The sequence below is a fragment of the Vanessa atalanta genome, chromosome 17 (assembly GCF_905147765.1).
Source record: "Vanessa atalanta chromosome 17, ilVanAtal1.2, whole genome shotgun sequence".
Classification (NCBI taxonomy): Eukaryota; Metazoa; Arthropoda; class Insecta; order Lepidoptera; family Nymphalidae; genus Vanessa; species Vanessa atalanta.
Genome location: NC_061887.1, coordinates 3,783,861 through 3,811,136, shown reverse-complemented (window position 1 = coordinate 3,811,136; position 27,276 = coordinate 3,783,861). Strand labels below are relative to the sequence as shown.

Sequence of the window (27,276 nt, the reverse complement as noted above, 5' to 3'; positions counted from 1 at the left end):
CATTCAAGAAACCAGTGGTCTTCACCGCTAACACCCATGCGGTTCAGCCAGTGGTTTCATGGCGTTTTAATATTGTTATGTACCATATTGTTGTATCTATAATTAAGGAAGTCGGATAATTCGCAATTCGTTTCGGATAAATAAACTTAAATAATAGTCATTACAACGCTCGAATGTTTTTATAAAACACACTTCCAAACCACAATACTTTTAAGGATATGAAATATGTGCAAATATTACTTACTAATAAAACATAATAAAATAATTAAAATAATACACATTTGGTAATACAATTTACGAATAATTCGTACATGTCAGTTTTAAAAACATATCATTGGTGTAAATAGGAAACATACTATGTAATTTAACAAGAAATAGCTTATTGCATGACTTTTCTTAGGAAATGAATACAAAGTTACTAAAAGTATTGATTTCAAATGGTAACAGTAGGTATAACTTGGGAACATATAAAACTCACACAATAATACTTAGAAACAATTCACCGTCATGCACGTAAAAACTTAATGTTATGACTAGTCAAACTTAAAGTCTAAAAATAATAATCCGAACTTTGGTCGTTGTGCCATTTTTTTAAGATTTATGGGGTTTTGCAATTTTTTTTTTTTTTTTTTACTCTTTTAATTATTTGATGAACTAAAAGATAACGTCGCAGCTTGTATTGTCGGTGTCAGTTGATCGCTGATAACCTTAAAACATACAACAAACTAAATTATAGGTGTGTTCTTAGTTTCTGAGCCGAGATGGCCCAGTGGCTAGAACGCGTGCATCTTAACCGATGATTTCGGGTTCAAACCCAGGCAGGCACCACTGAAATTTCATGAGCTTAATTTGTGTTTATAATTCATCTCGTGCTCGGCGGTGAAGGAAAACATCGTGAGGAAACCTGCATGTGTCGAATTTCAACGAAATTCTGCCACATGTGTATTCCGCCAACCCGCATTGGAGCAGCGTGGTGGAATATGCTCCAAACCTTCTCCTCAAAGGGAGAGGAGGCCTTTATCCCAGCAGTGGGACATTTACGGGCTGCTAATGCAAATAATGCAATAATCTTAGTTTCATTTATAACTAATGGTTTCATCGTAACATGAGATGGAAAGAAGACGTTGTCAAAGACCGAAATTTTACTAATAATGTGGCCTAAATACATGACTCTACTAATAATAAAGAAATAGCAATATCATCTTTTTTCAAAAAATGAATAACACATACATACATAATTTTAAATAAATGAATAGTAGTAGGTACTTTACCTAACATTACTTGACAAATAACATTCATATCGCTTATATAAAATTTATTCGTATTTAATATAAAAAAATAGCAACTATAATTATAAAATGACTTACATTTTTAAATAACTAATTAGTTTTTTTCGCATCTTTGGTCTCTTCCTTAGGCTGACCTTTGCCTAACAATTTTGCAAGTGAGTCCCAAATACCACCCATGAATAAGGCGCAGAATAGATTTTCAAATGGTACGAATGGATCGTGTATACCCAACAGAATGGAAGACAACTGAAAAATGCAAACATAATTAAATAAATAGTGTACAATAATTAAAATAAATTGTAGCATTGGATTTTGTTTGTTATAAAACTTTATTTAGACTAAAACCTCTTTATGCTGAGACATTGGTATACATTGGTCTGAACATAAGGAATGCATAAACAGTTTACATTTTTATTTAAAAGAAGAAAAGCATAAAAAAGTCAATGATTATGGAATAACCCATCCATTAATGTTACGCAAAGACAAGTAATAACGCACATTGTTGAAAAATCTAATCTAACAGTGCTGTTAAATTATTTATTATTACGCAACTGTATATGCTTTAATGGAATAACATAAGTATCAAATATGATACAATAGTTACCTTGAAATATACGAAAAAGATCACGATGCCAAAGTAGACAAGCGCATGTGGCGCCGAGATTAAATCAGTCTTTTTGTCAAGCACAAATATCACGGAAGCCACCAGAGAAGCCTTTGTGTAGCTGAAAAACAAATCGAAGCATTCATCAAATATTAAATTGCTTACTTTTACAGTTTAACTACTCTTTCGTGTAAAAAATACATATTATTGCATTGATAAAATACTTATTAAATTCACGTTTTACACATTAACTTATTACAATAGTTGTTAAATAGGTTCGTGTTTTAAGTATGAATAGTTTACCTGAAGATAATGCGAAATGATCCTCAAGAAACATCGAGAAAGATAAAAATGTTTCTTATGTCTATATTAATTGTGTCTACACAAGCGCTGTTTATGGTTCACTTAACATTTAGAACGAAGCAAGCTATTATCGAAATAGGTCTGTTTTCATAATAGTTATAGGTAGATATCATTTTCCATTTTACTGTTTAAGTATATGGATAGTGTACAAAATGAGAAGAGGTTTATTTCTCTTGGAAAATAAATAATAACTTCTACAATTTTTAAACTTACAAGCTAGGTTGCATTGTTTCCATAGCGGTAGGAGTCCACGCTCCACGTATGAGTCGTTCAACTAGTCTCGTAAATCCAGCACCATTTCCTTTCAGTGTACCTGAAAATTGATTTAAAATAATTTACAAAAGTACAGGAATAATATTTGAAAACAGCCCATCATCGAACATCTTTGATGCTTATAGACATTTAATCAAGAATTATATTATTATTTAAGAATGAATACTTTCCTTATAGTTAATGGTTTTACGTATTAAATAAACAACACTTAATAAATAGCGATATTTCTTTTCAGATGGTGAGAAAGTGTTTTTTACACATTAATAGACTTACCTACAATAACCATTATAATGTACGCATTGGGATACAGTTTAGCAGCATGACTGACACCGTCGTATACTTTTTTAGCTCGATATATTTCCTTCATGGCCGAAGCAGCCACCTTTACAGGGAGAAATTTGGCCACCTTATAACCGACGTCAAAGGGCATGTAGAACACCACATACCTGTAAAAAATAAGTGTATAAACTTGGCCCTACTCACCTTGACTTATTAATGTTTATGACGGTTGTAATCGAAAAAAATATGGATTATATGGTAGACAATAAAGAGATACACTCATTGTTTATTTAAATATAATAGAAGAACTAAGCTAGAAATCTATTTAACTCCACATTTTATGAACTTAGTTCAATATAGAACATAAAATAGAACGATAAATATAGAACAGTAATACTCATACACAAGTATTTGATAAGTACATTAAAATAATGTACATATGCTTTGATATACTTATTCAATTCTTTACGTAATTAATTATTACTATAAATACTTAATTTAATTTATTATTTAATTTATACATATATCGATCTCTGTGTCTTGAAAAGGGAAAGAACGTGCAAGTATATTATTTTAAGAACAGCGTAATGACGATCGCGATTTTCGATGTTTACTTTCAGATTTGTGCATTCCAAACGTACTTAATTGCAGATTTTATTTTTACATTTAGTAACTAATATATATATACTTAGTAATTAATTTAATAATTAAGTAATATTTTATTGTGAATTTGAAATCTAATTGAGATATAAGTAAATAATTCTCTTGAATTTGGTAGGTTCAGGATATATACATTATAAGAAAATATACAAAACGCATTATTTTCTATTCTAACGTGGTGGAAACTTACACTCATGAAATATATGGCTCGTTGGTCTAGGGGTATGATTCTCGCTTCGGGTGCGAGAGGTCCCGGGTTCAAATCCCGAACGAGCCCATTAACTCTATTTTTACCATTAACGATGATTTTCAAACAGAGATATTCAAATAACATGGATAGTTTATTGCTTATTAGTCACAATAAATATATTGATATGAAATTGAGCTCCCTAATTAAAAAATATAGATCATGTTTTTTAGTTACAATATAAATTATGGAAGTTGGTAACTCCCTCCGCGTATTTATATTTTATACAAACGTCAATAAATGGTTTCCCCCAGCTTCTGATACAAAGTTGGAAAAATATTTTCTTTTTACTAAGAGGATATTACACACAATTCACAATATTACAATTAAATATATATGTTTGTTGTCTAGCAAATGAATATCCTATAATTCCTAATGGTTAGAAATTCTTCGTCGGCAAACTTATGAATATTTCAATACGGATTTTACAGCTGGCTTCTGCTTAAAAATTGGTATTTTTTTTATTAAGTAAACGTGCTTAGATACATGTAAAGTGAACGAAATGTGACAGTCTTTGCTAAGGCCTCCTCTCTTCTTAAGGAGAAGCACTGAAGCTCGTAATTTAATTGGAATGAAATGATAATTTTGTTCTTTTTTCAAATTTTTTATGGGAGGCTTATAGGTTAACTGACTTTGGCACAAAAGCTGCTTGGTTATACTTTCGCCTATAGACATTGCTATAAACTATACTGCTATATGCTACATAAACTTTTCCGTACATCGTCAACGCACCAACAACCCCGATATGTTACGTCCTTTATGTCAGTAACTATACTGCCTTTGATAAACACAGCAATATGTACAAAGTATTTCCGTCTATTGGTGGAAAACCAGGTCATCTCACTATAACTCGTCAGATTTAATTATTAAATTAATTTCTAGTCATTAGAATAATTTAGTAGGATACTTAAGATTACAAGATAAATTTAGAAGTCATTAAAAATGTATGTATACGTATAGACACTTAAAAAAAAAGAAATCATTTTAAAAAATCACGCGGAAGCTATATAGCTCCACGTAATATGTATTTACACGTAATATATATTTCTATTTTTATTTTGTTAGCCTGACTATCCTGACCGGGATACTAGGAGAAAATTACTGTATCGTTATCGGTCATTAGTACGTGTGCCAATTTTCTAGTTCATCAGACGTTTTAAAGTTGGTGATACTCACGTTGAAAGATTCCGTTACATAGATACAGGTCAATCTGATAAAAGCGTGTAAAAAACAGTTACGAACTCTTTGTACTCCCAAAATGATGAGATTGGCCAAAATTTGAGTTTTCAAAATGAGACCAATTACGTAGAATAAATCTTATAGCGAAGTTAATATCATTTTGTTTATACTAGTTGCAGGGCTGTGTGGAATGTGTAGTCGGAGTTGTTCCTACCTAGTCATCACTTATATTGATAAAAAGCTAAAAAAACTAACTTACCAAGTTACAGTTCCTATTACAAGTTGCGGCGTGTTCTTGAGCGGCGCAAGGATAGGCTCCCCGAGCAGCCCGTTGGCCACCATGCCGCCCGCGAAGATCACGAGCATAGTGGACAACCAGCATGACAAAGGATGCTTGCGGGAAAAAGCCTGCGCACCTGTAACCGTTATATAATAATGCTATGATGAAACGCCGGGTTTGTATTCAAACAAACGAAACTAAACAACTATATTATATAGTATAGTTTAGACACATTAGATATTAGCTATGCCTCTAACCTCACAAGCGCCACAAAACTCGTCCCTACTCGGTTTCGTGGTTTCAAGAAACATAATATATTCGCTCGTTTTTAACATTGACGTGTTATTTTATTGCTTATTTTATAATTTTATAGCGTTCGTAATAAACCTCTTTTAAGGAATACGTCTGAGTCATAGGCTTAAAACATTAAGCAAGAGTGGTTTTTTTTTAGTTTTTATGCTTAATCACCCACCGGGCGAGAGAGCGAATCGTAAAATACGCAAGCTGTACTGAGTGAGCAACTTTTCAAGCGTTATAGGTCTTTAGAATTTGTCCCTTTATTATTCTAAACACGTATCGAAAAAACGAAGACTAATACAAATACTTGAGCTAGTCCGCATGTAAATAGCGTCATGTATTAAACTGGATCCTTTACAGGTTAGAAGGTCTTTGCTCAACAGTAGGATATTTACGAGAAATGTTGTTTTTTTTTTAAATTGTGCTTTCCCATTTCCGACAAGGGTCATATAAAAGATGATAAAAATGAAGATATTGTAGCATCTTTTCTGAAATGTTAATGATAAAGTACAATGAAAACGATTGGTTCGTAGATGTTCGTAATACTTAAAAATATAGGTATTAAATGTTGTAGATGAGCTCAGAAAAAAATTAGAATTGTATAAAACGCAACTATTCAAAAAACTATCCTGTGCTTTTTGTGGATATAACATGTTATACGAAACGAAAAAGTCTTTAATTAATTATTATATTTAATGACATTGCTTTGGAACTCTAGAAGAAAGTAAAAATTGAATCCAAAACCTTTCGTAGGGCTTGAGACGTGCTCTTTAAAAATACTAAATCGGATTTGTTGGCAGCATTGTCCAACCTAAATACCACTTGTTTGTCTTGTTGACACTTTTAACTTCTTAAAAAAAAACAACGAAACCAAAGATGATTGTTTCATGTTTTCCTATTAAAAACGTCTCAATAAATTGTTTTTTAATTTCACAACCTATTAATGTGGCTCGTTGGTCTAGGGGTATGATTCTCGCTTCGGGTGCGAGAGGTCCCGGGTTCAAATCCCGGACGAGCCCAAGTGTAGCAAATTTTCTTTTTCATTAACTACAAACTCAATCCTGAAGCGTCTAGCTTGTTATCATAACAAATTTTATATGATACTGATTATTTATAAGCCTATGACCTATTTTTGATATACAGGCGCCATCTATTCCCGTGTCTTCATAACAGATTCAGGAACAGAGTGATGGGTTCTTATCGTAAACAAAACGCTAGAACATAACCTCTCCAACTCTCTCAACTTTTACTAAATTAATACATTGTATATTTAAAATGAAAAATTACACCGACGTTAATCTACAATCATTATCGCCCACGTCAGTGTAAGATAGTACGTATTATTTCAATCATAATATTACTATGTGCGCCTCATATCATGATAATAAATTTAGAATTACATTTTGGTCCCAGAATATACTAGAGAATATAATTAGCTGATGATTATATAATGAAAGTTAAGTTTTTCTCATAATGTTAATATCTATATTCTGAAACGACGGCATCGGCAACCCAAAGTGCGGTTTGTCTACAAATGAAAGGAACAAGTCTATTAATACATTCAATAGGTGGCTTAATTTTAGTCTTATAATTAGGGACAGCTTGTGTACATGATATTATAATAATACTTAGTACTGTGATTGGGTTAAATAAATGTATTTGGCGGGATTTATTTCAAATATATTTTATTATTTTGCTTACCAGCTCCTAAATCTTCTCGCACCGCTAAAGCGCAGAGCAAAGAATGCGCTACGTCAAAATATGGGTACATTTTAAGTTTTATGACCTGATTGGCCAGGTCTAAGAAAGCTTCGGGATCCATGGTTGATGATTTTTGAGCAGCTCCCGATATAAAAGGGAATATAATCCAACTGAACACCGACAATAATATGTCACGGTGACGTGTCCGCGACTATCCGCGGGCGAAGTAGCCGCGAGACTGGCTGGTCGGAAGCAATGTATCGGCTTTTTTGATTATTTTTGTCAACTCTCTACAATCAGAGCGGTTGGAATCTCACTGTGTCCGATAAAATAGCTGTTATAAATTACACCTGTCAAATTATTTTTTATTTTTATCAATTACTTAATAAAAAGTGGGTTATGATCTGAAAATTCGTCCCAGATTATCAAGTTTCCGTAGTGTAGCGGTTATCACGTGTGCTTCACACGCACAAGGTCCCCGGTTCGATCCCGGGCGGAAACAGTCTTTTTTTTTATTTTGAATAGGAGTATTTTTTTGCGAATTGCTTGGAGCATAGTTATAAAGCATTCGTTAAGTTAATTTAAATAGTATTTTACTATCTCATTTAATTATTAGTATACTTTTCTTTTGAATGGAATCTTATCATACCGTCTATTTGTCGGAGGAATATGACACAGTTAAATATTTATTTTTAAATTCTTAAGCTGCTTAATGCCGAAGTAAATTGAGATCTCAAAAACAATAATTGTAAATAATGTTTTTATGTTATCAGTTACTTTTCGACAAATGAAGAAAGAAGATTGTAGCACTGTATATGTTTTAAAATTTGGTTTGTTTTTAAAATGTAGGTATATACATACTATATTTGTTAATATTTTTATGAAAAGGTAAAATCTATTTATAAAAATATAAAAGCGAAATACTAATCACGAAGTCTCAGAAACTATAACACCTATCTACAAATTTGAAATGTTGCGGGTAGGTTCCTTATAGATCGTAGACATCCGCTAAGAACGAATTTGACGAAATTCCACTTTTAAGGGAGTAAATCGAGGGTTGAAATTTTGTGTTTTATAAATTTCGCGCGGATGAAGCCGCAGGTTCAGCTAGTATAATATATGATTAAGATGAATCGCTCTATATCTATATTGATTAAAATTTTATGTTAATAACTAATGCATGAATAACCAGACCGTATTATTTATAGGAAGTGTATACATATATATCAGGCAACTAGCTTAATTAGGCGTTTAATGAAACGCCTAGCGACTTTACTAAACGATACATTTCAACCAGCGGCCTGAATTACATCAGCCAATACATCTTCCGGTCATAGGAAAGGGTAAGGTATTCTTTGAACAAATGATAATGGGTGTTATTTAGTTTGCTAAAGGGCTTTGGTTTGGTTAAGTGGCTGGGCTTTTAATTTAAAGAGCGACATATGTATATTTGCCAATAACAAATGCATGAGCAGCCAGATTGAAGGCCGGCCCAGAAGTGTAATTGTTAATAAACAAAATGCTATATAAGAAGCGAAACGTAGAGATCAAATAAAACAATAATTTTATTTAATAATATAAATATATTTGCAATGGTAAATTCACCAGATATAAACATTAGAAAAAAAAACCTTATATAAATTACGTATAAAAATAATGTTAATTATTATGATAATTCGAGAAAAAGCACAATTAGGAACAGTTTCAACGATATCCCCATCAGTCTTGTTATTCATTACACAGCCAAAACTTTGGAAACATTTTTGTTATTTTTTTAAAATTAATTTTGCTTTTTCTTTCACACGCTTTTTATTATAAAATGTTTAAAAATACCGTATACTAAGAGTACATTATATAAATAAATGTCATAAAATGTCATGAATTAGTTAATAACCTTACTTAAGTTCATTTATCGTAGAGTCCCTTTCATCTCAATTATGTTACAAAAAAAATACGACTAAATCAGCTATAATTGTTCATTGTATAATTAGTAAATATTCCAATTTAACTTTTTAAAAATTGTAATATTTTAATGGAATGAAAAATTATATATCATAATTAAAATTTTATAAATTCAACAATAGGAACTAGAATTATAAATAGCTGCCAAGTAACCATTGTAAAATCTTAGTTTTAAATTCAATTAAAATACAGGAATATATTACGTAAATATATTTTTAGACGTACAACACTAATCATTCCAACACTCGCATCGGGACGTATAAATGTACACGTAATTTTTAAAGTCAAAAATATTCTTTGTGTTTATAAAGTAATTCATCAAGTGCTAACTTACCCATCCATATAATTAAACCACTCGTATATCTTAACGAGTACCAAATAAGGTAGAGTAACAAATGTTTGGGTTTTTATGGCACTCAAAGCCGATCTCATAAGCACAACCAACCAGAAAGATATGTGTCAAGCCCTTATAGCCAATTCCAATGGCAGGTAAATAAAAAATTATGACCTTGAATTGATATGACATCATTGGTCGGAGTTTAAATAATCTGTGGTATTAAAAAAAAAGAAGAATTATGCATTATAAATAAATATACATTGTTCAAGATTTTTTGCAGTGAATTATATAACAGAGCTAGTCGCAAATCGTTTGGTATCTTATTTATGTTAAATTTAAGGTTTATTTATCTTTACTCCTTCTAACATTGAAATATAGCTTAACGACATGAGTTACAATCATAAAATTAAAATAAATTTAATGCTGGCGCAAGTTAAACCGTTTATTTTAAATGTATATAATCGATTTTCGTAAGTTACTAAAATTTTAATTGTTATCATTGAGTAATATCGATTATGATTAATGAATTCAAGAATACAGTTGCTTCTTAAAATACGAATGGAAATTTCAACTGAAATTGATTTATAATAAATGTTATTCAACCTCATAGCTCGTTATATAAATGACCACAGATTATTATGATTTTATTAGAAACCCTAATGATTGGTAACGATGGAATTCGTTTAACTACCTAAATTAATTATAAAATTTTGTTTAAATACGAATCGATCGTTTGTTGTTTAGAATATTAAACTTCGATAATGGAAAGAAGTGAGCTTTTAAAGGGATGGTCAATCTTTTAGAATATAGATTTAAAATGGGACAAATATTATTCGGAGAAGGCCCAATGGCAAAAAATGTATTTGGTATCACGGACTTCAGATATAACAAATATTAAGAATGCTTAAAATATATAACCATTCAATTATGATTTTATTTTGTAACAAAATAATTAATTACTATTTTTGAAACTTAATTTCCTCTTGTAAAACTGTGTTTGAAATAAATATCTAATAAGAAGGAATAGTTTTTTTTTTTTTAAAAACGCGTACTAATAATCTCTCAAATTAAATAAAGAATTACTAATATTCCTATTTACCCCTCCTTTTAAGCTTATCACTTCTGTTAGAAGTGGGGACGACAATAGCCCAAGAGGTCGGGATCGATCCTGCGACTTATTACACCGCTAGGCGGCCCGTAAACCATTGCGCTATTGACGCTTCAAATAGTAACACTTCACAAAATAAAATGTCCCGGAACACTGACAGAATCAATATAGTGACAACTGAGACTGTTAACTGTGATTATGAAGTCGCATTAGATGCGAATTGAGATTCACATAATATATGTAATTAATTTTGTGAATATTGCACGTTAATTCAAACTTACGACGTAATATTATTACAATCGACAAATTCTATAACATATATTTTGAAAACTTACATTACTAAAAAAACCGTATATAAAACCTTATATTACGTACATCTATAATAAATATAGGAAAAGGTCTCAGTCAATCTCAAAACAAAAAAAAAAGAAACAGTTTTTAAATAATGATCGAATTCGGTAACATAAACGTTCGACAAAAGATAATAATATAAAAAAAATAATGTAAGCAAATTTGCTAACATTTTATGATGCTCAAAACAAGCTTAGAAAACGAACCAAGGACAGAATACAACAAAGAGTTTCTAAGCCTGTTCATTATAATAAATGTTGTACAATGTTTTGCATTTAAAGTTAAACCATAGATCTTATCTCTTTCTATTATAAGTAATTTGACATAAAAAAGGCAAAACGTTATTTAACAGTACATTTGCTATAAACATACGGTATATTTATGCGACAGACAGACTATCTTTTTACCAAGGACTTGTGATGTCCTATGTCGCACATGTGTAGCCGCAACCTTAGAGTTTGTGGTTCTTGTACATTTGTAATAAATTCCAAACGTTTGCGATAAAGACAAAATAGAAAATAAAACCGTTAAATACAATTTAACAACTAAATTATAAAATAACTTTAAATTACAAATTCCATCTAGAGAAAAAAATATATGGACGAGTACCCGAATTGTTCTTACTTTTGGACTTCACTGTTGTTTGTATCTGTGAACATATAATGATTAAAGTCTAATTAATTGTTACAATACTATTATCATGATTAAATACAATCTGTAGTTATATTATAAATGCGAAAACAACTCTATTAGTCTGTTGCGCTTAAACCACTAAATTGAATGATTTTGATGAAATTTGATACGAAGCAAGTTTAAACCCCAAGGATGGACATAGGTTACTTTTTCACCCTTTGGACACTCAAAGGGTGAAAATAAGTAATGATAAGTGTCAAACTAACTTTCACGTTGGCGAACCCGAAAGTTCAGCTCGTAGTTCATATTTACACCCCGGGAGCACAACGGTGAGCCAACCGTCGGGGCGTCACGGTAGCATGCGCAAGCGATCCCGTGATGCCCCCTGTAAAGACGGAGTGGGTACCGCTGGTTTTTTAGTAAGTATTCCGGCGCTTTTAGCACCGGCGAGCCCCACATACCCGCCCCCCACTTCACTTGGGGGAAAGGAGAGAAAGAGAGTTTTTCGGAAAAAAGGAGTTCATTTATAATATGATGAAGTAAGATTTCTTTTACAACGTTGTTATAATCAAATTTAATTTGTATCCAACTTGTGTATTATTTTATGTTACAATTAAAAAAAAAAACGACACTATCGTCTTTAGTACGCTAGAAGAACATGAAGCGGCGACTACTAGATAAGCTTCGGGTCATAGGTTGACGGCGATCATTGAAAATATAAATTAATTATAAAAAAAAATAGAATAAACAATTTCAAAGATTAAGAATATTATTTGAGTTAACTATGATTTCTCATCGAACTAATTACGAATCTAATAACAAGGGTACTCATTTTCAATCGCTATGTATGTATAATATCGTGACTATGATGATGATCTCGAAAATGTGTATATAAACATGGATGTACTCTCTGTTCATCATTCGAGACGGCTATTCGTATAATCTAATGAATTTTTTAACGATATTTTAACGATATTTTATAATGAATATTTTAGATGAATTAAATAAACATTTTATAACGTCCTTACCATTTTTTACAGTTAGTGTCGGAATGACTCTTTTCAATATCCAGCTTCAGCTTCTGTGGAACTAAATATTTTTGTTATAATAAAGGTTTACCTGTCAGGCGGTAACAATTTAATGAGAATTAAATATTAATTGAATAAATCTTTATAGTTTTCTAAATGTCTGTTTAATTAGATTTTGCAATAAATAGTATTTATCTCTCTTAGAGCCGAGATGGCCCAGTGGTTAGAACGCGTGCATCTTAACCGATGATTACGGGTTCAAACCAAGGCAAGCACCACTGAATATTCATGTGCTTAATTTGTGTTTATAATTCATCTCGTGCTCGGCGCTATAGGAACACATCATGAGGAAACTATTGGACTGGAATATGCTCCAAAACCTTCGCCTCAAAGGGAGAGGGTGCCTTAGCTCAGCAGTGGGAAATTTACAGACTATTAATGTATTAAATTTAACTTAGTAATAAAATTTTGTTAAATATATACCTTTCTTTGATCGAAGAATCGTTAGCTGCTCTTCCATTTGCTGAAAATAAAAAAATATATTTCAATATCTTAATCATAGTAAGTGGAAATAATATGCATTACGGGCATAAAACATTATAGGGTATAAAAATGATTGGTTATTTGATACATATATATAAATAGTTTCAGGACGGGCAAGTTTTAGGTACCCTGTGTGGTTTATAATTTACACTCTCAATAAATCCGTCTTGTCTTGGGGCCAGGTATCCGTTTCTATAGTAAAATTCCGCAGACATTTTTAACTTTGCCGTTACATAAAATCAAATCATTTTTAAAGAAAATCACTTGTAAATATACATTAGTAAAGAAGGCATATTTTTCAATACAAGATTATACAGATGATAAAAAAGGAGTTAATACTTGTTGACTTCCAAGCAGGATATATTACATACATACATAATTGTATCTAACTAAAATGACTGACTTTCAAATGTCGAAAAAGAGTAACTACTGAGTTTCTTGCCGGTTCTTCTCAGTAAAATCTACATTCCGAACCGGTGGTAGCATCACTTAATATAGTTTGTTAAATGACGACTCAAAAGTGCTTGTAACAGCCTACTTGAATAAAGTATATTTTGATTTTGATTCTTGGCAATGTGTATGCAACATTTTATAATGATCGAATAGTAAACACGCGACAGCGTAACAAAAAAACTCACTTTCACGTTAATAATAACAAGGTACGATTTTTAAAAGTTAATTATGATAATTATTTAATTTATTTATTTATTGTTTTTGTTGCACTGCCAGTCTTGTTTTCCAAATGTACTTTCATTTTCATTAAATAAATTAAAATATATATATATGTCAATTGTAAGTGCGGCGACTACACCTTCGTTTGTTATTGATTATTACTTAAAAACAAACTTACCAATTTTATGTTGATTTTTTATAATCTGTTCCACCTGGTTACTGATTTCGTTTTTTATAAAGTCTATGGAATATTCCTTCGAATCATTTATTTTCGTTCCTAATTTGTAAATATCATCACAGTTTGGGAGCCCAACGTCGTCTGTATTTCCTGACACGACCGAATTCTCGTGACAAATATTGCCCTCCGCTGAGGAGTTACACCGGTTACCGATTTCTTCGGGATACTTGTTCGTTTGAAACGTATCTTGGTCCGACTCTGTGTTATAATCAGATTTTTCGCTTCTTGGATTTGTGATATTTGTTAACTGAAAGATAAATAAAATTTATTCTATTAATTTAATTTTTGTTAATAGTAGTCAGTGTAGATTAATGTATATTTTTTTGAATAAATTGGAAATTGTTTTTTTTTAATTTAATGAAAAAATATTTAGCAGCTGTTGCGTGATACACCTTTACAAAAAAAAACAGGAACCTTTTTAATATATGTATATTAGATTATATAAAAGATATATCACCGTGTATCCCGACGAGTCGTCGGAATCGGCGTCGATGTCCACCATCATCTTCTCTATGAGGCGCTCCATGCTGCTGTCGGCGTCGTTTTGCTGTCCTCGCTTGTTTCTTTTCACCACCTGCAAACATCACAACGCATTTAGGTATCACGTGTAGTAAATTAAACAAATGTTGATAGGCCATAGAAGACATTTATTCATTCACTTTGGAAGTAATTTAATTGTCTATGGGCGGTGGTGACCACTTACCATCAGGTGGCCCATTTGCTCGTCCACCAACCGATATCATAAAAAAAATAATTTAAGCCGAACTTTCTAGAAAATTATCAGTTCAGCATCTTTTGTAATTAAATGTAATTAATCTACATAAGATTAGATTTTTTTTCATTATTTGTTTATATATAATATTTTATTTACTATTTATTCGTCCAGATAATCGAGATTTAGATTTACGGGATAAGCTGCTAGCAATATACCTTACTTGGATATCATTTGTACAGAAACTTGGTAGCTATACTAATATTTTAAATGCGAAAGTAACTCTATCGGTCTATACGAATATTGGTATGAAGCAAGCTAAAACTCCAATACCTGACGACCAACCTCTAAAACGCGAGCAAAGCCGCGGGCGACAACTAGTTAAATGTAATTCGCAAAGATAAAATATATTTTATCTTTATTAGATTTCTTACCAGAATCTCGTCTCCATTGCTGAGCTGCGTGTTATTGTTCCCGTAGTGCTGCCTCCGGAAGCACATCGTGAACTCGAACAGCGACTGTAAGCTGCTGTACCAAGTCTCCCGCGTCGCGGGCTCCGTCCGTGCGCGCATGATGCGGTTGCCTTGGTACTTGAGAGTGCGCAGGTAGCGACGCTTGCTTTGAATATATGTTACCTGAGAAACATTTACAATTAGGAGATTTTGAAAAAATCGTTTCAAAATCTTTTTAAATAATATTGAGTGTGAGTACTCGTCACATATTTTCCCGCCAAACAGCAACAATCAAAATTGTTCTGTTCGGTTAGTAGTTCGGTTTCAAGAGTGAGTGAAACAGTGTAACTGTGACATAGTTCCCAATTATGATGGAGCATTGGCAATGTGTGGGATGCTTTATATTTCTTACAGCGCCAACGTTTATGGGTGGTTAGAACCACTTATCATCGGTTGGCCTCTTTGTCACTATACATAATTACGATGATTTAAAAAAAACTATTCGCAATAGCGTACTCCTAGATTTCTATTTAATTTCCTCGTCTTTCTAGCTTAATTTTCGCCGTAACATTGTGCCTTCAAAGATCCTCATTTATTATAGCCGATGTCCGATTTTATCGTAAAAAAAAAACAATAGAATAGTATTATCAGAACACGAATCAATAAATCTTTAAACATAAATATATTAAACCTTTTTAGTTCATCTAAAAATTAAAAGTAAATTAATTCCACACTTAAGCGTTACTATAAGTATATTTATCAACTGTACTGTGTACTAATTCTCATCGTGTCGTTTTCCCAAATTGTTATCGATAGTAACTTGTTTATTTAAACACACTTCATTAATATCAACACTATCGTGTGATATAAACAAATTAGCTAATATGTATGGAATAATTATTATTAATAATGCTAATGAATGTATTGCTATTATCAGTCTGTATTTATTTCTGCTTATGATCAAATGTGATATCTATTGATCCGTCTGTATTCAAACTAACGACTGAACGGATGCTCGCTCGTTTTTTTATAGTGATGTGATTTTATTCGTACCGTAAGAACATACCGGATATTTTAACATATAATTACTTGTTTAAAAATAAACACATTTAAAATATTACAAATTAATAATCTGTATTATACAACGTTTTGTTTTTTTTTTTTATGGAATGTATATCTGTTCAAATACAGTTTTTTAATGAACATCATTTGTAATTTACATCACAATTAGTGATGAATTTATGATGGGCCGTTTATTTTTGAGGGTGGAATTTTAAGGTCTTAAAAGAGGTCTCTGTAAATAGTTTTGTTTTGCTCATTCCTGCCTGAGAATGATCACGTCGAATAATCATTGATAAATAACTTCAGTGATTATGGAACATTAAATAATAGTAATATTATTATCCACACTATCTGTTCATGAAGTATAAAAAAATTGTTTACCTTCTAGACTACTCTACTCGACTCTATATCTATGTAATCATTTTATCATTAAAATATTGGGCTCAGGACGGTTAAACTGATATTTTATGTATGTTAATACCAAATATTGTAACAGTATACTCACGACATCAGCTGATCTGAGCGGTGGTTTCCCAAATGCTAGATTGATGAGCGATATGGACTCTCTCGTGACACGCAGAACAAGGAGGAGGGAGAGGAAAAATACCCAGGGAAGAGGGCGGATCAGTTCTGGCTGTGGCCTCTCCTCTTGATCCACTGTAATGTAACGTATTATATATTAGTATTTATTAGCATTATATGTATACATCGATTTCATTTTAATATATTATTATCAAATCTCTACCGACGCCAAAAATATATGACAAAAAGTATTTTAAGAGACGTGTTGAATTATCAAATTACTTTTATAGACAAAACTTAATCTCTTGCAAAAAGTATTTTATATGTCTTTTACTATAAAATTGTTGCCTACTACTGGCCAGTAATACTTACTTCATTTGAGTGTCAATTAAATATTTTCTGTGACAATCTCTTAAAATATTTTCATTTGGTGTAATAAGTTCAAACTGAACCGAGCTCTCTCTATTATTTTTACCCTAACATCCCATACAACGAATAAATCATTTTTGGATTATAAGAATTTTATGTATCATGGATTACATTTATAAAATTATATATCATTACCATATTATTATTAAACTAACATAAGATTTGGCACAGATAATACCTGAAAATAATAACTAGTTTATATAACGGCATATAAACTTATTTATGTATTATCAGATACAATTGTTATAAAATAGTTCTAAATAAACGTACACGGTAGTGGTACAGCCCATCTCGCGCTTTTCTCAACGATCCAGAGCGCTCGGTCCATGTAACGGAGCGCGGTCTGCCCGAGCCGATAGCTCGCTGCACTTTCCGCCGCATTCTGTAAGACTTCCTTGACGATCGATACTAGTTCCATCACTGAAACTAATGAATCAAATGTAAAGCTAATGCAAGATTATATTGTGTAGTGGATATGGAATGTAATTAAAAATTTGGAAGCATCACTGAGGGTAATAGTTTTATATATTTATTGTTTCTTTAAAAAAAAATACGTCATTTACAATTTATCTTACTTAGTTACAGTATTACTTAAACTTATCTCCTAAATTTACTGTGATTTATTAATTGTAATGTGACATTTTAATAGAAATATGTAGGCACACTTAAATAAATCCAATTTACAGAAAAAATACTCCCAAGACGCGTAGCGGAATTAAGCTGATACAAAATTTCTTGGTAAGGTTATTTAGTGTTGTTTAAGATGTGACTAGTTAAACAATGATTGCCTTCTTCTATCGAATGCAAAACCAATGATGACAGAAAGAGACGAAACATTGTTTACCTGAGTATTCGCTAAGGAACATTTATAAGTATTATTAATTATAATTTGTGTAATTAAATCAATCAAAGAGTAATGGAAAATAAGCGAAGGACGTCTGGCTATTCGGATTTAACTGGATAATATTATTATAGATTTATTCCATCACGAAGGCGCGTCCTCTACTTTATATTATTATTGGCGTGCATTAGTATGAGTGGCTTACAAGATGTCCGAGTGTGTGTGAGATTAATGACAGCCCAAAAATACCGATTAAATTATATCTGTAAACTCGTATGTGAATAAACACCAGATTTGTTTGTAGAATTTATAGTCTTCAATCTGACGAAGATTGTAAAAAAAGGTAGTTAAAAAAATTGTTTTGATATCTGGTAATAACGGATATCCCGCATGTATAATCATAATAATAATATAATCCCGCCGTTGCTATAAATTACTGGTAAAAAAAATCAAACTTTTTTTTAAAATTAAGCTTACACGAATTATTAGCGAACAGAATTATCTTATCAAGAGGTAAAAAAATTAAGAAGCTCGTTATGGAATTATACATAATTTTTCGTAAGATAATACCCATACATATTTGAATTAAATTATGCTGGTTTAAATAAATAAATCCAGATTAGAATTAAGACACGTTTTCAAATATTATAGATGAAAGCTTAACAAAACAAATTAAAACCCCTTTGTAATTTCTATTTAATAAAATTCTAAAATGTCTGACTGCTTTGTTTAACAGGATGAAACTGCACAGGAATTCCTTATAGAAAATATGTAAGCAATAAGAGATATTTATTCAAAATTCAACCCCCAACACCTAACACTTAAAATATGATGGAAGTTCGTGACTTCTGATGTTAGAAATTAGTATTATGACTTACTCATGTTAAAGAGCTAAGGAAATTCAATATTTAAGTTACAAACATGGAAATCTGTGTCTAGGCTTCTGTTTATAAGTAAAACACTAATATCCCATTAATCCCGTCACAGACGCGGTTAGTATTTTAAGAAAAGTAGTAGTTTAGTCGCATATTTGTAGCATATTCCCATCTGACTCATTCAGGTTTTCTCGTCATGTTGTTTTTCTATCGACCACGTGATGATTTATAGACAGAAATTAGACACGTTCAGATTCAGTATTGCTAGATCGGATCCTCTACCTTCGATTGCACCAACCACTAAGAAATGAGCCACCTAGTAGGAACTCAGTCACCTTGGCTACTTATAAATCTAAGTAAAACATATGTTTATAGATAGAACTGTTACTGTTACTTAATCAATATAAATAGAACTTATATAATTATCATTTTAACTTATTATAATATAAGAAGCTCCGCTTTGCAGTTACGCCAGCTTTAAATTTAGAACATTAACGTGGCAAGAGTGAATTTCATGTTCTTGTAGAATTAAATGATATATACTACATCGTCGTTGCGCGTGCAAAAGTCGCTGTGTGTTTTTTTCTTATTTTTAGATTATTATGCTGTTTTAATCGTTATTTCCATTTATATAGCTTTCGATGTATGAACGTCACATAGATAACTGCTTTTACAGTACCTGCGTATTCAAATAACGATTAAAACGTAACAATCTGAGAATAAGAAAAAAACACATATCGACTTTTGCAGGCGCAACGACGATATATAGAAATATAAATACAACAAAAAAATAATTTTTAAATATTTACTTACGCATAACGTGACATTTAAAAATAAAAATAACGAATTCGACAACTTAATTCAACCTATCACTTTTTTTACTTTAAAAAATATACGCCATTAATACGCAGTTTAGTATAATTATTATTAATTACATCAGCATATATTTTTTAAGATATTCGACCATGAATAATAAAAACTGGTAGCGATAGCAAAGACGTTACAACAAGGACCAACGTAATCATTTAAAAACGTTTTAAATTATTTACGTGTTTCATTTGTTTAAAATTGATTAAGTAAATTTTTAATTCTGCTCCTTTAGTTTTAATTTACATTTTATTGTAAATAATTTTTGTTTTTTTTTTTATATTTTTTCTCGCTCTACGATAGAGTTGCATTTGTGATCACGAGCTGACTGGGAACTCCACACGTCCAAAGTCGATTGCACGAGTATTCTTCGTCTACTTCTATTTTGTAAATACTGTTCAATTACTTCCACCCTGAGTGGTCTCCGACTTACTTTAACCTATGGTAGTGTTGGCTTTGCGGAGCTCTTAAGCTAAAACTATTTATTCTATAAAAGTCAGTAGGTACATGAACAACAGGATTTTTTTTCTAGTTTTATTTATTACATAACTACTTATATTAATCGTAAAATGAGTCTTTTTTGAACAAAAATTTCCAAACTTTTTTGAACAAAAATTTTCCAATTTTCGAAACTCCTGGTTTGAAAACAACCAGAGGACTGAAACGATAGATTCGTTCAATTGATGTCAAATTTAGCTAGGCCTGTTTTATTGTCACAGATGTTTTCTTTTTTTATTTAAAAAATACATTGTCTTTAAAAAGATGTGTGACTAATTTTACCCGATAGGTAAACACGAAAACTAATTTAAATAATTAATACTATGGGATTTATCTATAAATAAGTTTTGCTTAAATCCAAAGATTTGTACAGTATTTCGCATTAGCAAGATGATGAGAAGATTTCTAGAATTATATCTCATTATCTTAATTTATACGATGTATAAAAATATGTGAAATATATATTTTTAGGCTGCATATATAATATATGTTGATATTTTTTTATATTACTTTCAAGGTAACTTAGCTTTGATGATTGTACTTATCTACTTCCTAATTTTCCGTCTACTTAATATAAAAATCTAATTATCTAGTTCCGTATGTTTGATGCTGACTGCCAGTGACTATGGGCGAAGTGTTCACCACTCCATCACAGGGTCAATTGCTTTCCTTCTATAAATAAATTTAAAATATACATATTATTATTAAATACACAGGTCAATAAAACTTTCAACGTAGTAACCGTTACAAGGAAGTTAGGCTATAATGATATACGTCGTCGCACTGTGATGGATTAAGACGGATAGATTTCGCAAAGTAATTGTATATGATACGCACGATAGGAGCCAAAAGTATATCAACGATGATATTATATGTGTATATTGAAATAGATTTATTAATAACTTTGTCTTTCATTTAATATAACAGTGCGATTAATATGGTATCTTTACTAGCCGCCAGGACCTTCACAGAGGTATAATAAGGGTTTATGTACAGATTGAAGAACAAACTTTTTTTTTTCCGCCTGGGTCTGTTAATATTATTCTCTTTTCTCTACTATAGTATGTATTATGCATGGAAACCTTACCCTTGAATCACACTGCTTATTGATGTAAACCGCATTAAAAATACATATAGTTGCGTAGTTTAAAAGATCTATGCGTACGGACGATGAAGGGATTTTATTGTATACTATAGATATAAAAGGTAGTTTTATAGATGCCATATAATAGATTTATTATAATAATAGACAAAATCTGCGACTTTTAAAGAAAATTTATTCAAACTAAAAGAATATATAAATCTTTAGTGCGTCGAAATGAATTATTGAGGATGACAAAAAAGTTCATGGACGTATCAATTACCGTCTTAATATAAATAAAATCTGCAATTTAAAATTAAAAAAAAAAAAGAACTTCAAGGCAATCTAGCAACAACGAAATTTTTTATAAATCTAATTTTATTGTTCTTAAATAAAAAAGAATTATTGTAAATTTAAAAATATTTTTTAAAGTTAGAGCACTTATAATTTTTTTGTTTAATTTTATACTCAGGGGGAAAAAAAAATTATAAAAAAATTCGTCATTTTTAAACAAAAATTGGAAAGTGACTTTTGGATTCTGTTCACAAAAAAATACAGTTGTATGAGGGTAAAAAGATTGAATGGAAGATTGAAATTTTTAAAGTTAAAACATAAAAGTAGACTACTTCTAGGAAACTGTATATATACAATAAAAAAAACATTTTTTGCTTGTAACGCATAACTGGTGACCAAATATATCCCATGTGCCTGTAGTTACATTCGCTCACTCGCCTTTCAAACCAGAACCCACCAATACTAAGAATTGCTGTGGGTCGGTGGAAAAGCTGATGAGTGAATGGTACCTACTTAGACGGACTTGCACGAAGGTGGTAGACCTTTATCCATAAATACATAAATCCTTCGGTATGTGTGTCTTACTGAACTTTTTCTACATACATGGCTGGACCGACTTTGATAAATCGATTTGTGAGTGTTCAAGTGGGTTAGATTGGCCCCGATATATGACACTGCGATCGAAATAAAAATAAAATTCTTTTTTTCACCCGTACAAAGTCGGGATAGTCAGCTAGTATAACTTTATCAAAATTTACATGACGCATTACTATAACCACTAAAATAAAATACTTAATAAATATTGATAAAGGTAACTATGCGAAAGATCTCAATTTACGTATTTATTAATCAATAAATTTTCAAGGCGAAATAATACGGATGATAAAGCGAGTCACCTTTCCAATATATAATATATGACGACAGTAAAAGGCCTACATATTGTATATCATTCCTGTAATGCGGTATTAATGAAAACATTTTAACAGAAACGCATCGTTATCTATACTTTTTCCGTTCACACAGATAAAACAAATACGACTCCGAGTGAACACATACAAACGTTTTTATGTATTTATAATTATTTATCAATACGTATATATAACATTTATGTATGCAATTGTTAATGTAAAGTAATATTACAATTCGTTGGTAGTCTTAATTTAATATGGCTACATCGTTACGTTAGCCATCTTGGATTTGAAGGGTAAAATAATTCTGTTTAATATTATTAATTCATTTTTTAATCAAGATTTAAGTAGTAGGTAAATTATTTTCAACTACCGTATTTTTCGTTTACATTATTCACAGTTGATTAAATGTTACAAAGATTTAAAGTACGTTCAATACTCGAATTATCGACGATGTTTAAAAAAAAAAATGATCTTCTTTAATTACACGACATAAGTACAATTAGAAAACTAGAACTTAATTATTTCATCAAATTTTCATTTGATATGTTAGTATTGCTATAAAATTATTAACAAACCTTCAAATAAAACACGAGGAGTGTATACATTTTATAGAATTTAAATTGAATTCATATAAAAGATAAACAAAACAGTAAAACTGCGAATGGTTTGGTTCATTTACGTGTATAAATAAAGTTGATAATGGAATGAAAATTATCAGTTTTTAATTATGCAATTCAATTTTAAATTTTATTGACATGTATTAAATATTAAGGTAGATTAAAAATACGCATAAATTTATTACTGTCGTTTTTTGATTGAAGTACGAACGTAACTTACTATACAGCCAAAACAGCTAAATAATTAAAGCAGTATTTATATTTATTTAAGATTTACCTGGATAGATAGGCAGCTCGGAAGAACTCTTTCTAGGGCGGGTTGTAAAAACACTCTATCCTCTGTGGTAGATTGATATATATTTCTTAAGTAACACACCGACTTAAAACGCTACCACCAATGAAAACGCAACAAAAAATAATAATTATAGAATTTTGATTTTAATATTTTTCGACGTTAACCGACCGAATAGTTTATAGCACACTTTTTAGTCAAAACACGGTTTAGTTTCGACATTAAACATACATTTATTCAAGCTAATATTAATTAATAATTGATAATTAATTTAATTTATTTAAGGAATCGTCTTAATGAGTTGAAGGTCCACACCGCTATCGCCAAGTAAAGCCGGGCGAGTATGTTATAGATAGTTATTATAAACAGTGTCAAAGCAAAGGGCATAGGTCGGTGCAATCACAGTCAGATATCGAGACGTCCAAGACAAATATGCAACGACCAATTATTATTTAATAAATAATAATATATACTTACCTTGTTTGTTTGTTTGTGTAACGATTGTATAACGATTCGGCTGTTGCGTTATCGGTACTAGAGTATTATATAGTATTCTATTCTTCATAGTTATATATATATATATATGTATGTATAACAAAGTAAATTATACCACATTGCTCTAATATGGTTTGGGGGATACACATGTGGCAGAATATCATTTGAATCGAGCAAATATCTGAACATTTTTCTTTACGAAATACGAAATGAACAATAAATAAATACTTGCTAGTGCTTGAATTCACACTCTGATGTTAAGACTCACAAGATCTAACCACCAAGATATCTCAGGCAGCGTACTATATAAAAATATAAGTGGTATATTGAATACTAAATTATCGTTAAAGAAGATATTCCGTAAATAAAATTAATGTTTATTATAAATGCGAAAATTTACTTGTTTATTTTAAAGTAACCCAATAAGATTTTGCATAGAATGGGTACAACAAAATAATAAAAATTTAGTTAAGAATAGCGAGGTCTTAATTACTAGTATAACAATATATGTACAAGTATAAATAGGTGTTGCATTATGAGTGATAGAGTATCTATATGAAATATAATAGATATTATGAAACTACCATCTAATTATAGGCAATGATGCATTTCTTAAATTGTCTACTTGTTTAAGTAATATCAAGCTCCAGTCAAATCATTGAAACATGAGTATATTTTCTCATTATAATTATTATTGCAAAAAAAACAATATTTGTAATAAGTATTAAGTTAAATCACTCACTTTTACTAAAAGGATTTTTATTATATTTATTTTATACAATATTTGTTTTTTTTTTAATGGCCAAGTCATTATCACAATATTATTAAATTGGTATATATATGTTTCCACTTAAACCATAATTTTGCATGTACCAGTCTTCAGAAAGACACCGACAATTACTCAATATTGTATCAATGTCGACAACTGAGGTCTGTTATTAAACAGAAACATGGGTTGGAAACAAAATATTACTAATTTTGTGATGCAGTTGAATTTTAATAGAAACTGTTTTGTTAATGCTACATATTTATTATTTTTTTTATTTACTAAATTACTTTATATCACAGAAGTTTACAAAGTGACCAAAAAGTTTATATATCTTATTAAACAAAAGTTAATAAATCAAATACAAATAGTATAATTGCAATTCAACGATTTCTAGAACGAAATATGTCAATTGTCAACCATTAAACTTGTGATTTTAACATGTATAAAATGTATGAAAATGTATGAAAAATACTTAAGACACTACTACTACTTAAGATGAGTAGCTCTGTAATTAAATTCATAATTAGACTTCCATAATAAATAAAATAATATATTAATCTTTTTCTATTTATACATTGCAATTTTGTTTAATGGATAACGAATATTAAATTTTATACATGATGTTAAATTATGAACAATTATTTTTTCTCTGCATACTCTATATTATTAATACAACATAAAACTGTTAAGTTTGCATGAAATATTATTAATAGTAAAGTAATATATACTTATACAAGGCTATATTTGAACGAGCCTCAAGTCTATTATTTACTTAAGTTAAATACAATTGAACACAATATACTTTTTCAAACTATGTAGGTATATAATATTTTTTAAGATTTATGGAAACTATTAAAATTAAATTTTTATATTGATTTTAATGAGATTTAAATATGTGATTTATTATCTTATATTTGAACAACTTGGTCTTTATTTGAGATGGATAAAAGGAACTAATGTTTAAAAGGGTGTAAGATTTTGAGCAAAAAAATTTCAAGTATATTTTTGTTTATTTGTTTCGAAATACTGTGTTTTTGCTATTATTATTAAAATATTTAATTTTAATAATATAGATTAAATACATTATATTCATATTTATTAGTTTGTTTATCAAAATTAATTTAGCTAAATTTATAAGCTACCTAAAAATAAAAGATACATGTTTTGTTTGTTAAAACTAAATAAAATACACTTTATATTGTATGCAACATTTGAAAAATAATGTAATTTGTCTATTATGGTACGGTTTCAATGAACTACAAAATTATTAAACTCGTCCATTTTCTTTTCAATTTATGAGAAAATGAAACGAGCGAAAGCAATGTAATAAATTCTTGAAATATAAAACACTTACTTCATACGCCGACAACTATTCCCCGTGTTACACAAGTAAACTAGTTTCTAGACCGTTATTATAAAAGATTTCAAAATTACTTATTAAGTGTGTAAGTTAATAAATAGTTAACGACATACTAAACTAAAGTCGAATAGGAAGATAAACCGCGATAATAAACATATTAAAATTGACAATTGATATTAACAAATAGTTTTGACATTAGTATATAGTGTCTATAATTCTTATGACAGATACAAATATTTTATTATTTAGGCACAATCTAGACTCGCAATCTTTTCAATATTGAAATAAAAATTAAAATGAAAGTATCAGTATAATTAATTTATTTTGATGTTTTCTCCTAATATTTTCCAATTAAGATATTCGGAACCTCTATGTTTTCTTTAAATCACATTTTTTGTTACATTACCTTGGGTAGTAAATTTTACATTACATAGTGATCGATTTCGGTCTTTGATAGCAGAGACGCCAACTACAGAAATAAATAATAGTGCATAAGACAGTGCATATACCGATGCAATGACCTATATATTATTTTATAATGCAATGAGGCTGCAATTCGACACGAGTTCAGATGCGATACGCACTCTTTCTAAAACAAAATTTACACTCGAAAACTCCATGATATCTATTGAATATTAAACTTTTTAAAGAAGTCAGCCTAATCAGCATTTAGTTACTATAGCATAAATAATGTAAATTTTTACAAGGACACAATTAATAAATATATCTTATTACTCATTAAAATAGTTTTAATCCCGCATCGAGAACAATAATTATGAATGAAATAAATATTATGAAAACCTCATTGAATATATGGTATGTATTTTAAAAGAAAAACTATCCGAATTCCTTATCGTTCTCTTCTCGCTGGAGGCTGTTTTTTTTATATAACAGTGGTAAATATTGAAGATTCAAAAAAAGTATTGTAAAGTTCACTTAACTAAAAAACATTTGATTGGATTTCAAATTACCTATCAATTACAATTGTAGAGGTAGCTTACTTATAGTTCTTGGTAATAGTGCTATTTATATTTGCTTGCATGTGAGGTCGGAATAAATTTATTCAAAAACGTGTTAGTATAAATACAGAACCTTAAAATAGATTTAATCAATAGTATAATTGACACACTATAAGTAAATTTTAAATTCTACTTG

At 30.1% G+C, this 27,276-nt stretch overlaps 2 protein-coding genes and 3 non-coding genes across 6 annotated transcripts; 3 read left to right on the top strand and 2 right to left on the bottom strand.

The window, feature by feature from the left end:
- Positions 1 to 534: 534 nt before the first annotated feature.
- On the bottom strand, positions 535 to 7,435 carry LOC125070493 (trimeric intracellular cation channel type 1B.1). Its single transcript, XM_047680384.1, has 7 exons — positions 7,173 to 7,435; positions 5,154 to 5,310; positions 2,803 to 2,975; positions 2,470 to 2,569; positions 1,894 to 2,014; positions 1,368 to 1,535; positions 535 to 707 (listed from the first exon to the last, which is right to left on the bottom strand). The coding sequence occupies exons 1-6, from the start codon at positions 7,291 to 7,293 to the stop codon at positions 1,380 to 1,382; spliced, it is 828 nt and encodes a 275-aa protein (XP_047536340.1). The 5' UTR covers positions 7,294 to 7,435; the 3' UTR covers positions 535 to 707; positions 1,368 to 1,379.
- Trnap-cgg lies at positions 3,674 to 3,745 on the top strand. The gene has a single exon. It is a non-coding gene; the product is annotated as a tRNA-Pro (tRNA).
- Positions 6,419 to 6,490, top strand: Trnap-cgg. The gene has a single exon. It is a non-coding gene; the product is annotated as a tRNA-Pro (tRNA).
- Positions 7,436 to 7,601: 166 nt separating the features above from the next.
- Positions 7,602 to 7,674, top strand: Trnav-cac. The gene has a single exon. It is a non-coding gene; the product is annotated as a tRNA-Val (tRNA).
- Positions 7,675 to 10,610: 2,936 nt separating this feature from the next.
- Positions 10,611 to 26,269, bottom strand: LOC125070308. Of its 2 annotated transcripts, none has more exons than XM_047680115.1 (9): positions 26,116 to 26,269; positions 17,492 to 17,647; positions 16,776 to 16,927; positions 15,191 to 15,391; positions 14,502 to 14,618; positions 13,985 to 14,291; positions 13,075 to 13,114; positions 12,592 to 12,652; positions 10,611 to 11,579 (listed from the first exon to the last, which is right to left on the bottom strand). In XM_047680115.1, exons 2-8 carry the CDS (start codon positions 17,637 to 17,639, stop codon positions 12,625 to 12,627), a joined length of 993 nt encoding a protein of 330 aa, XP_047536071.1. In that variant the 5' UTR covers positions 17,640 to 17,647; positions 26,116 to 26,269; the 3' UTR covers positions 10,611 to 11,579; positions 12,592 to 12,624. The 2 variants fall into 2 exon arrangements, with proteins under 2 accessions (XP_047536071.1, XP_047536073.1); XM_047680117.1 differs by lacking the exon at positions 26,116 to 26,269 and adding an exon at positions 23,483 to 23,780.
- Positions 26,270 to 27,276: the final 1,007 nt, after the last annotated feature.